Genomic DNA, 12,437 nt, shown 5'->3' with positions numbered 1-12,437 from the left:
AATCAGCAGTGCACCACAGTACACTGACCAGGTGCATACATCACCTTAGGGCCTTGCGCCCTACCAGTACACCCATCAAGTGCACACAGCACCTTAGCATAATTACTGAACAGCCCCCCAGGGTAACCGGCCATACACTGGGGCTCCAATGCCCTATGTCCAAATGTCAGGGCGCAAGGGTAGGGCTTCTCAAGTAGCCCTTTGGCTGCTAATGCAGCAAAAGCGAAATGTGTGCAATGCGCTGGGCAGGAGTGTGTCTCACCCCGTCCTTGTTCCTCCAGAAAGAAAGAATGCCCCCAGTTGCGGCTGCCCACGCCCCTCCCGTGCAGCAGAGCACAAAAATGAGCCCTGGCACTAGCTGTGCCACTGAAGCCCCACTCCGGGACTTCTAAAATTAAAATTTGCCCCACGTTGCAGCAGCCCGCTACGGCAGCAGAGCTGGGAAGCTAACGGGGGCCCTGCCACGACTCGGGCCTCAAGAGTGAACAAAAGAAATGCCCAAAGGGGAATTCCTTGGTAACGGGACTCTTCTGGGGCGTAACATCGAGCCCTGCTCACTGGGCCCGTTTCAGGACGGGGGGATAGACACCGACAATGTGTCCTGATTAATTCCCCCTGGGAGCCCTCACTCACCGGAGACTCCTTGAAACCTCTGCTCCTTTCTTTGGGACTTCAATGTGGAGCCTGCAAAGCTCTGGTCATGCTAGGCTGCAGGCGGCACTTCCTGGGTCCACACGAAGGCGGGGTAGGCTCCCTCCTTGACCTAGGCTCCTCAGTCTCCTGTACTTGCTGGGCTCTCACCGGCACGGGAGCTCTGCTTACCCACCGCCACACTTTCTGCCTCACTTCTGTCCCTGCCCACAGTCCGGCACGGCCGCTCGAATTCTGGCTCGGCCGCGGCGATGAATTTACACGAGCCCATGCAAGGGCTCACCTCAGGGGACACGAGCCTGCGGGGTAGGCTCCCGCTCCAGTTCCACAAATATCCAAATGCAGGTTGGGCTCCCTTTCGTAAATAGCATAAACCGGGGTGGGCTCCCGCAAGAAACCAGCAATGCGGGGGGATTCCCTATGTCGGGATTCCCTCAATCAATCGCAGCTCAGCACTGCAGGCCAAAAACAGACGCGCTCCTCTCAGCAACAAAGAGCAATGCGCTCTTCAAAATAAAAGCCAAGCCCTCACTAGGCGCTAGCAAGTAGGTAGGCTAAAGAGTCCATGGTGCTGGGGAGACCACAGCACAGCGCAGCCAGGCAGGCCGGCCAGCACGCAGGGACCCCCAGGAGACAGCAGCTGGGTCCCGTGGCAGTTCCTTCTGGCAGAGGGTCCCCTCCAAGTAAACACAAGCACAGCACCACTTCATGGGGTCACAGCCCGTGTATTTATATTAGGCATTTCTTTGTCTGCGGTGTAGGGTTTGGGGGAACCAGATGCAACTGGTTCAGGGGGGAATTGGAGCACTTTGTTTTCCAAGCTCCTCTTCCCCTTTGTCAGGTGGCGCTCAGTGATCAGACACACCACAGGGGCGGAACCAGCATTGTCCAGGCTGGGCACAGCTCCCAATGCAGATGCCCCATTCAGCCTAGTGCTGACTCACCCTGCTCCTCCTGGAGCCACAAACTCTCCCAGCTCCTGTCACTCACAAGCCAGACATGCAATTCACATCAGGCAGGCAGACCCATAGCACACAAATGCCAACTTCTTAAAGTGGCACTTCTAAAATAGTTATAATAAATCTGTGCACACCATCGCAGCATTTATTATCACTATTCCAAATATACCAAACTGGACTATGCTGCATCTCTCATATTAGGAATTACCACTGAAACACTTATCAGAGAATTCCCAATGTATTCCTATGGGAGGGCCGCCCCACAGTAGTGAGAAACCAAAATGGCTGTTTATCACTACCAGGACATGTCACACACTTAAGGTACATGTCCATAGGGCTAGCTAGGGCCTACCTTAGGGGTGACTGACATGCAGTAAAAGGGGGGGTCACAGACTTGGCACACACTTTAGGTGCCAGGTCACAGCGGCAGTAGCACTGCGCGCACAGGTCCTGCAATAACAGAGGCCTGGGATAGGTTTGGAAGGCTACTTTGGTGGGTGGCGCAATCAGTGCTGCAAGCCCACCAGTAGCATTTAATTTACCAGCACTGGGTATATGAGATACCACTTTACAAGGGACTGACCGGTAAATTAAATAGCCCAAACAGGTGTAGACCAATCTTACCATATTTAACACCGAGATCGCACACACTTTACACTGGACAGCAGTGTTAAAGTGCTCAGAGGCCTAAAACCACCAACACCATGTCAGGAAAAAAGGCTAGGAGAAAGGCAAAACGTTTAGGGTTGACCCTGCAAAAAGGGCCACGTCCAACACAATGACTGGGGTGTTCCTGGTAGCTGCTCACCTTTCAGCCTTCCACAACATGACTGTAGATGCTTACTGGAGGTCCATGAGTGGAAAGTACATCCAGAAATGACAAAAGTAAACTTTTATAAATTGAAGTGTCCGTAATTGGATATCTTTGCCCAGTCTGTAACAAGACGTGCACTCTGATTTGCACCATGGACTTCTCTTTGAATGATTCCCCCATGAGATGCCTCCTGGGTCGGCTGGCCTCACGGCATTGCTGTATGCATTTCCACTAATTCTGCTTCTGTTGAAAGTCTAGCAGAAGGTGCAGGAGGATAGCCCATAAGCGATCTTGATAATTCCATGTTGATTATTCCTGATTTGGTACCTTGATCTGTTGGCACTCAGCAGCCATCCTTTTGTCTCTAGCACAATGAAGACCTTCGCTTGCGTCAGGATAGTCAAGTTATTCACCTCAATCCACAAGTGCAGCAGCAGTACGCATGGTGATTTAGCTGTGCCATTTGGAGTCCTTTGTTCCTTCCTGATGAAGTTAAAGATTTCAACTTTACTGCCAGGAAACCAGCTATGAAGTCCATTTGTATAAGGCTCTTGTGAATGTTATTCACATGATTTATTGGCTTGGGTTGGCACTGTCAAGTAAAATGCGGTTTTCTAAAGGAGCTACGCAGAAATGTTTAATGTCGTGTAATGAACGACTTCCTTAGTAAGATAATTGGAAATAATATGCGTTTATTTTTCTTTCTTTTTTTAGGGCGTGGTAGGTGGCGTTATGATTGTCACACCCAACAATGTCATGTTTGACCCGCACAAGTCCGATCCACTTGTTATTGAAAATGGCGTTGAAGAATATGGTCTCATCTGCCCCATGGACGAAGTGGTGTCTATTGCGCTGTACAGCGACATCTCCCACATGAAGATCAAAGACGCCCTACCATCGTGAGAAACTGTTTATTTTTAGGTTTTCTGTTCATTTAAGGGTGCTTCGTTACAGTAGAATTATGATGCGATTCTCTTCCACCTACTATTTCCTGTTTAAAGGTTTACGCCGTTCTCTCATCAAACTGTAAGAAATCCACTCCTACTTCCTCTTCTGAGACAATGTCTACTATGCAAGTTTGCATTCTAAGCTTTTACATGACACATTCAGTATTGTCATCACTTTTTTTTTGGTTAGTGGGAAATATTAATATACAGTGAAATGCTTAAAAATCACCCACTAAAGTCCCCAAAATAATACAGTAATTTCCAAAACGTATGAGTCAATGTTACTTCCTAGTCCTCTCACAAGAAAATACCTGTTTGCATTTGAAAAAAAACACCAGCACCTTTGAAACCTATCATCTCAATCAATCCTACTCAACAATGTCGTAAAACAATCTGAACACCTTAGATTAGCTTTTGAGTGATTTATGGCAGAGCCTGCCACCATTTCGTTACATCGTGTCCTTGCTGCTGCTTAGGCACTCAGTCTGCTCTTGGAATGGGAAAGAAAAAGTCTTTAACATGATGTAGGAGTAAAACAAGCACATAACTGGAATAAGTGTCATGTCTATGATCTTTACAATCTTTTAAATTAGATTGTTTATTCGGTGTGATAAATAAGGCGCTGGCAGTCCACATAGTGAACATTGACCTAGTCCATTTGGGATTCACCAAGACACTCCTGGCTCTATGGTTAAAGTGTTTTTTTCTGATACAGTGCAAAGCTTGCCCGAGAGGGACATGCTCCCAGGAAACATTGCATTTTTCCAAAGAAGGATCTGTATATTGAAGCTTAGAATGGCATCGGTTATCTCTGTCCTGTTTAAGGCACCGGGAAACTACCACAGACTTCACCTCTGCTAAATTTTCTCTTTTGCCCATGTATGTCTAATTAACGACCTGAAAAGCTCATGGAACCAATCTGGTTCTCTCATGTAGCACTTGGAAACCCTTCTTGCTCTCCAGATGTTTGTTGATTCTCCTTTGACAAGTACTGCCTGTTCATCACAGGTGTATGATTTTCCCGGTTTTGTTGACCATGTCTCCAGCTGGTCGGCTTCCTTGCCCATTTAGCATTGGGAGATTATGCTATAAGTTATCTTGGGCAATTAACTTAAATAATTGTTGGTATTGACTTCTGAATTGTGCAGTGACCTTGAGGTCAAATTTAAATAGATGTCCAAAGTGTATCTTTACATTCACGAAATTTGTACCGCACCACTCCGTGCTACCATTAACGTGGATTGTGCATCTTTCATTCATGAGAAAAGGTAAATCCTCCTGGAACACCTTAATTAACACAATGTTTTAAAACCTTGTATTCACAAATTTCTTCATAAAGGGTCCTCCGTAACACCACAGCTGTCATATCACACCACTAGCAATATGTACACAGTGTACCTATCCGGTTGAGCATAATACATTGCTGTTCTGTCATTTGTATATCATCCCTTGGAAAATGTCATTTTGGGTGAGAAAGATTTAAAAAACGCAAGACCTCTAGGTGTGCAGGAAAGGGCATACACATGTAGCTTTCTTCTGTGCACTGTTTCTAAAATACTACAAGCCATACCCACAGAGAGCCCAGTCAATCTCTGCTATAGCAGTCACCTAACTGCCTCAACTAACATAAAAAGCCAAGGGGGAGACTAGGGCTGTACATGCTCTCACAAGCCACATTTGGAGTAGAAAACATAATCCCAACATGCTCTTCCCCTTATTGTGTTAATGGTCACTTTACAATGATGGGAATGAGAAATGCACATCTGGAATATCGCATTACTGCCTAAACTCAATCCTATCTAATACAGAGCACAAACTATACACCCCCACTTTTACTTTCCATATTGTGGATTTACCAGTCATTCATTCCCTTTCAAGCCTATCTGTCATCCTATATAAAAAGGGTTGTCTACTTCCCCCACCTTAATCTTCCAACCACTCTTCATCACCTCCCCTAAAAACAAATTCAGACTTAAACCTGAATACTCCCCCCACACAAACAAGCCTTCTGTTAAAACCTTACCAATCTCCTGATAAATGAATCAAACAGTTTTCCTCAACATGAACAACTAAAATCTCTGGACAGCCAATTCGGTACAACGTTCTTTAAGTTAGCAGCAGCTGACCAACCCCCCACCCCACCCAACTCCCTTTGCCCAATTTCCCTATTTCATCTGTATTCTATGAATATTAAACTAGAGCTGCTTTTAGGAGTGGGGCCTCTTGGCCAGTTTGATTCCCTGCACGTTTCACAAAGGAATGCCCACAGATGCAAATGTGCCCCCTCCTGTCACTATGCACAGGCACACGCTGCAAGACTGCCACAGAACAGAAGCAAAAAATGGAAGCTTGGAGATGTGAGGATGAAAATATAATTACTACTTGTTAAGTAATCCCCATAAATGGCACAACTTTCCCATCTCTCTAGCCCCCCATATCAATCCCTCTCAACTCCTAGCTAATGCTTTAGAAGCACAAAAAACATATTAATTGAAAGTTGTCCCCTGTAAACCACCTCCCCCTACCCAAAAATCTACCCAAAACCCACCACCAAGTAAACCTCAGCCAATCTGGGGTAAAGCCATCACACATCACCAGCCCACATAATTAGCGTGTCAGTACTATAAAAGTAAGCAGCATAACTTGACTCTGATACCATGCTTTGGTGTGAATCTGTATGTGTGTGTGTTTATATATGTATATCTGTGTGCATGTGTGTATATATGTATGTATATGTGTGTGTGTGTGTGTGTGTGTGTGTGTATATATATATATATATATATATATATATATATATATATATATATATATATATATATATATATATTTCACTTTATTTTTCCTCTGAAAAACCCAAAGGTTACAGGGGCATTATAGTTAGGCCCACATTTCACTTGTACAAACCAATGAAATTCAGCAGCTATAGTTACCTGGGCTACCTGTACCTTACGTCCCTGCAATGCATTGCTTATGACCTCACATATTACATCAATCATGTCCTGGTCAGTGACATCACTGAAGGTGTTGGAAAGTTTAATGGGCTCACTTTGTGGACAGAGGGAGTATCTCTGCCTTTGAAATTGTCGAAAGCCTGAAAAAAAAGGTTGAAGTGGGGGACCAAGTGAAAGACACAGATGTGTCCATTGGCCCTAGAGAATCCTACCCCCTGACACAATCTGACCACACACTCCGAAAGCCTCCTATTTCAACAATTCGCCTGCAGAATCCGAACGAAGCGCCAGGAGTGGGGGGGTGGGACCATCTCAGAAAACCCATCGCTCTAGGACGCGAGTGTTCAGGGCAATGTAAATTTGGACTCGGTGGCGTGCCATCTCTGATCAGAACCCCCGATCCCGCCTCCTGAAGGGATCACTTCTTGGGAGATTAAGTGATTTGCCCAGAACCGCAGGATGTTGAGCATCATTGCCGAGACTCAGTTTACCAGGTCCAAGGTCGACCCCTCTAGCCATAAGGCTACGTGTTCTTTTGATGTGGTGAAGGTAATCTTTATACACAAAGATCTGGTGGAGGGCCTAATTGCTATTGATGAACGGGCAATTTGTAATGCTAACACCCAAATCTCAATCAAGTGATCTCATCGATCCTGAAGCCAAATGTAAATTCGCAAATGGTACTATCAAAAATGACCAGGGAAAACCTGAACTTAGGGATTTCAATAGAACAAATTGACTGGGAAGAAAGAGTATACCCAGAATTAATTCAAGCAGGAGGAATTGTGAGGGAGAACTGTTACATTTTGAGTTTAGGGCCCCGAATATACCCACGCGACTTTTCAATGGAAGGTCGTGTAACATAATAGAATGTAGAAACGGTGATCTCCTTTTAAGGGGTGAAGAACAGGAAAGCAATTGGGGGTATTAAGTAGAAGTCACTACTAGTAGACAGTTTGTTGAATCCCCCAATATATGTGCCCCTGGTAGGTACACTGAAGGCCCACTGAATCAAATGTAGCAGGGATTAGTAAAATGCTGTCCATTAGATTCAGAACAATTTATAGAAGGCCATGATATTTACGTATTTCAGGAGACTAGGTGCACTGTTCTTTTATTTAGGGATGGATTTGCATCTTTTTTGTATAAATGTGGCACAGTCCGGTGGGGAAAACCCTCCGAGAGGGGGTGGGGGCGGATTAGCAATGTGGGTTAAGATCTTGCTCCAATGCACAATTAGCCCTATCACTATTAACTCTTCAGATGTACTTGCAGCTAATGTGGTGCTTCCTTCAGGTGTATGCTGTTTCCAATGTATATAATCCGGTGGAAGCTTGCAATGTGAGAAATGTGTTTGAGAACACCCTTTCCGGGATAACTTGAAAAAGCTGTTTAATAGTGGCTGGGGATTTTAATACAACCTTTGACCCCATGACAGTAACAAATCCACTCCCCACTGATTTGACATCAGATTAAGATAGGCAGTTGAATATCCTGCAGACAGAACTTTCGTTTGTGAATTGGTCACCTAGACCAGCAGAAGTGCTTGCACAGACGCTCAATTTTGGTCTACGAGCGGCTAATGGACGAACACCCTCAGACAGGCAAGGCAAGATTACTTTTAATAGCCTGGGTCAAATTGACTATTTTCTAGTTCACTTAAGCCTTTAATCTTTTTGATGGATACAGGAGTATTGGAGAGGACGGACAGCGACAACAATGCTTTGTCTTTTACACTAGTGGGAAGTATGGCAGAGAAACCCCAGATCATCAGTAGACAGGCTATCGGGGACCTTTCCCACACTAATGGCGGCGAAGCCATTTGGTAGGATTAGGTTGTTGAGCATCTTAAAGTTTTGGACCTGGCTTTCAGGAAGGTTAAGGTGAAAGTCGAACTTAATCACCCTCCCCCTTTAGCAAAGAAAAACTGTATTGGAGGAAAATAAAGTTCTGTATTCACAGATAAGGGAACAGTTATCTCAAGATAAATGGGATGATGGTAATAACCAAAGGAGGTGGCCTGGTATATACTAAAGTACGCAGGACAGCAAAAGTAGAGCATCCAGCAACAGCCCAATCTAAATGTACGACTGATTTGATGAGGTGTAGATCGCTTTATTGGAGATAATTGGCCAAGAGCAAATGGGAGAGTACCTTTTGGGAAAACCTGCATGGCGCATTGTTAGCCAAAGATAATAAATCTCTTAAGAAACCAGCATTAGTTTGTGCCAAGGGAACCAAGAGTTCTGGAATAGTGTTCCAACCACAAGATTGAGTAGCCCACTTTAGCAATCCATACTCTTGTAGCATAGATCGGGATCAGGATAGTGGGGATCCCTTGCTTGACTCCAGCCCAAGTCAGTCAAGTAAATTAGCATTTGACTTGAGTGAAACTTTAGTAGAAATTAACTCCTGTTTTGTGTCTAGAGCCCAGGGCCTGACAAGATCCCAAATTATCTCTACATGGCCCACTCCGAAATGTGGGCCCTTATATAAATTTCCTTTCTTTCCTGTGCAGTTCTGCTTGGTATGGAGATTCCTTCCTCCTGGACAATTGCCAAGATCATACCAATATTCAAGAAGGTTCATTTAAATGATCCTGGCAATTATAGGCCCATTAGTTTGATCAATGCTGTACAAAAGATAGTTTGTAAACAAGTAATCGCTCATTTACAAGTTGGATCAAAGAAAATTATATGTTGGGAGATTTCCATTCGGACTTTAGGAGCAATGTTAGCACTCTTGACCAGGTTTTCTGCTTTACTTTTGTTTTCCGGAAGACGTCAATCAACAGGGGCACACTATATGTTGCCTTTGTAAATCTACGTGCTGACTTTGACTTGGTCGCTAGGGGCAAGCTGTGTAGGGTCCTGGAGAAAATGAGTAGCCTCCCAGGGCTACAACAGTTGTTAAACAACTTTAATGCCTTTTGTGTTCAGCAGGACTTTAAGCTGAATAGCTCAAACGAATTTTATGATATTCAGCCAGGCGAAACAAAAAAAATCATAAGTGACATATGTACGTGGGTAGCAACCCAATCAAACTGGTGTTACGTTTTGATTACTTAGGAGTAAGACTAAAGCCAAATCTGAACTGGGCTCTCCAAATTCAACAATGCATATTCACTATCACGGCACGTAGCGAGTACAGCTAAGATTCATAGAATAACAATATCCTAGAGGGTTGCACCAGCCTTGGAGATCTACAATATAAAGCCATAGCAGCAGCTTTGAATCTCTCAGAAATGGGGGGTGGGGGGGTGAACACCAAAATTCTGACTTCAGTAGAAAACAAGTTTTAGATCTCTTTTGGGACTCCCAGTGAGTGCGCCGATGACTCTGGTTAGTTTGGGTCTGCAGAAAGAGGAATATCTCAGAAAATAGAGTGAAGACTCCTGATCTACTGATACAGATTGTGGTCTTCTGTAGCCCAAGAATCATACCCAGTGGGATTACGAGATCTTATGTTTCCTGCATGTGTCGATAAAATCCTGTGGTTGAACTCTGTAAAAGCACTACTAGGGAAATTGGGATTGTAGAAATAATGGTTTGCCCCAGTAGAAAGGTTTTCAATATCTATAGTAGGGTTAAAAACAACATGCTTGTAACACGTGGTTGTCCAAACTGTAACTAATTGCAGAGCAACTTTGACCTCAAAATGTATAGATGTAAAACCATTCCCACAGTACAAGTCTACAATAGATGAAATTATGCACCCACATGCAGTTATACAGTTCAGTTATGATTCTTCCACCAAAAAGTATCTGTAGCAAGTGGACTGTAGCCTTTCTTGAGGGGGGGGGGGGTGATCCTTGCCCTGCCTGTGTAGAGGCACCAGACTCACTAACTCATATTTTATTCTTTGCCTCAGCCTACCGCTACCAAAGAGCAAAGTAGATTGCCCCCCCCCCTCCATCCCCCCCCTTGTAAGAAATTGGGCACCAATCGGCATATGGAGGCTTTTAGGATCCTCCGGAGGACACAAGTAGATTGGTGGGCTATTCTATCTCCAAATTCCTTATGTCAGTCTTGATTTGGCTTTGCAAGTGTATACAAGCTACTTAGCAGTTGTTCCAATTCTGTACATCATGAAGGTCTGTATACAGCCATTCTGAACCTTTTTACAGGTCAGTATGAAGTGAGATCCTTGTTGTGGTCTGTATGCTGCTATTCTGCACTTTGTCCCCATGCCCCAAGTGAAAGACTTTTTTTATGCACTTGCCCTTCTAAGTGCCCCAAGCGAAATTCCTTTTCTATGCAATTGCACTTTTAACATTAGAGTCTTTAACCTACACTTTTAACTTTCTAAAATGGAGAACTTATCTGGGAAGGATATATGAAATGCATGTATTATTGCTTTTTTGAGTCCTGGCCTTTGTAGTAGACTCATTGTAAACTATGAAGCAACAGCATGAGAGCCCTTTTGATTCCATTAAATGTTGGTTTGCCCTCTTTTGTTTCGGTGTACATTGCTGTAATGGTAGGATGTTCTGCTTGTACATTTATGATTCTGGTAATCGAAATAAAGTTATTAACAGTATACAATCTATGCAACACTTGTCAAAAAACTCACTATTCGCTTAAAATAACAAAGCTCTGAAGGTGCTAAAGATTATACTACCTGCAGCCGTCATACCGTGGGGAAAACTTTACATGTAGCCCATCTTCTGAAGCAAAAAAAGCACATGTACATAGGCAGGTACCTGGTGCACACAGTCTTTTGTTATGTAGAAATTGTCATGCTGTGACGATTCTGTCTAATAACTCAAGACTTCTTACAATAATACTGCTTACAATGTAGTACATAAACTTCTCTGGAACATGCCGTACACAGGTCGCCAACTGTCACCTGCTCACAGAGTTACTCTTCAGCGCAAAGATTTATAACGTGTTCAATACCTCTACACGCCTATGATGCATTATGATGCATTAGGAGCACATGCTTTAAACACACCCCTTAGCTGGATACAGGCTGTACAAAATTAATAGGATCGCTACCCACCACTATGTAAAATATAAAACTGACACTCTCATTGGATGAGGTCATCAGTGATGTCATTAATGATGGAACAGAACATGTCATGAGTAATGTAAAATGTGAGGTCATAAACCGTGCACGCCGGGGGCGCAAGTTATAATTTGCTCTGCTAACTAACTGGTTAGTTTGTTTTTTGTGTAAAATGTTAATGTTGTCACAGACATATTCATCGAACTATAATGATACTTTGAGCTATGTTTTTCTTTCACTGAAATAAGTGTGTGTGTGTGTGTGTGTGTGTGTGTGTGTCTCTGTCTGTCTGTCTGTGTGTGTGCGCTGGTGCTCATGGTGTGACCTGAGTGTGCCTTAATAAAAATTGGCATGAATGCAGGTGTATATATCGAAGATATGTTTCAAAAGCACTGTTTGAAATATTTTGTTGAGTAATCCTGTAAAAATCATGTATCAGTATTTGAATGACACTTCATGTCTTTTTGTAGAAACGTTCTGAGAGAACCTTTCTACAAAAACAGTATTCATGTAAAAAGGTGATGGTGAACTTGCCAGCTTTTACCTCCCTGATATAAATGATCATGAATGAATAAAATTGAACTTCAAAACATTTGCAAATAGAAATAAAGTTATGGTATAGCTTGTGTAAGGCTATAACCAATCTAACATTATCGACGTAATGGAATCCCCAATTTTTACAAAGGTTCAAATGCAAACTTTCACAGCTATCAATGTAAATACTTTCCTAAGTAATCCATAGAACCTACTACATTTTCAGTTATGTTGGATATACTTATGGAAAAGGCTATGTAGTGCCCACTATTCATCCTTAATGGTGAAAGAAAGTTATCAAAGGACTGAATCTTGTGACAAAATAATATGAGCTACCTCACAACAGTTACTATTGTGTGTGAACGTTAAATGAGCAGTAAAAAAACAAAGTCTTTCCGTTTAATGCTAGGAGGTGATGTTTAGGAAGCAGCAAGACTTAAGACACCATTCCATATGGGGCCCAGTGGGGATTACTACCGCTGAAACGTTTCACATTTAAGGCATCCGATTCAATGCAGCTTTGCCCCTTCGATGCTAACTCAGGAATGGCATTAACCATTCTAGTTTTACAGAG

At 43.4% G+C, this 12,437-nt stretch overlaps 1 protein-coding gene across 9 annotated transcripts in view; it reads left to right on the top strand.

Annotated features, from left to right (window-relative positions):
- The window catches only part of NCOA7 (nuclear receptor coactivator 7), an 830,008-nt gene that overhangs the window by 488,257 nt on the left and 329,314 nt on the right, over nt 1–12,437 (top strand). For all 9 annotated transcript variants that reach the window (XM_085611678.1, XM_085611685.1, XM_085611679.1 and 6 more), the window contains one exon: nt 3,139–3,323. In XM_085611678.1, coding sequence (XP_085467804.1) covers nt 3,139–3,323 — 185 coding nt within the window. The remainder of the gene's footprint in view (nt 1–3,138; nt 3,324–12,437) is intronic.

This window comes from Triturus cristatus, chromosome 6, assembly GCF_964204655.1.
Source record: "Triturus cristatus chromosome 6, aTriCri1.1, whole genome shotgun sequence".
In the NCBI taxonomy this organism is placed as follows: Eukaryota; Metazoa; Chordata; class Amphibia; order Caudata; family Salamandridae; genus Triturus; species Triturus cristatus.
This window is presented reverse-complemented; position numbering and strand designations above follow the sequence as displayed.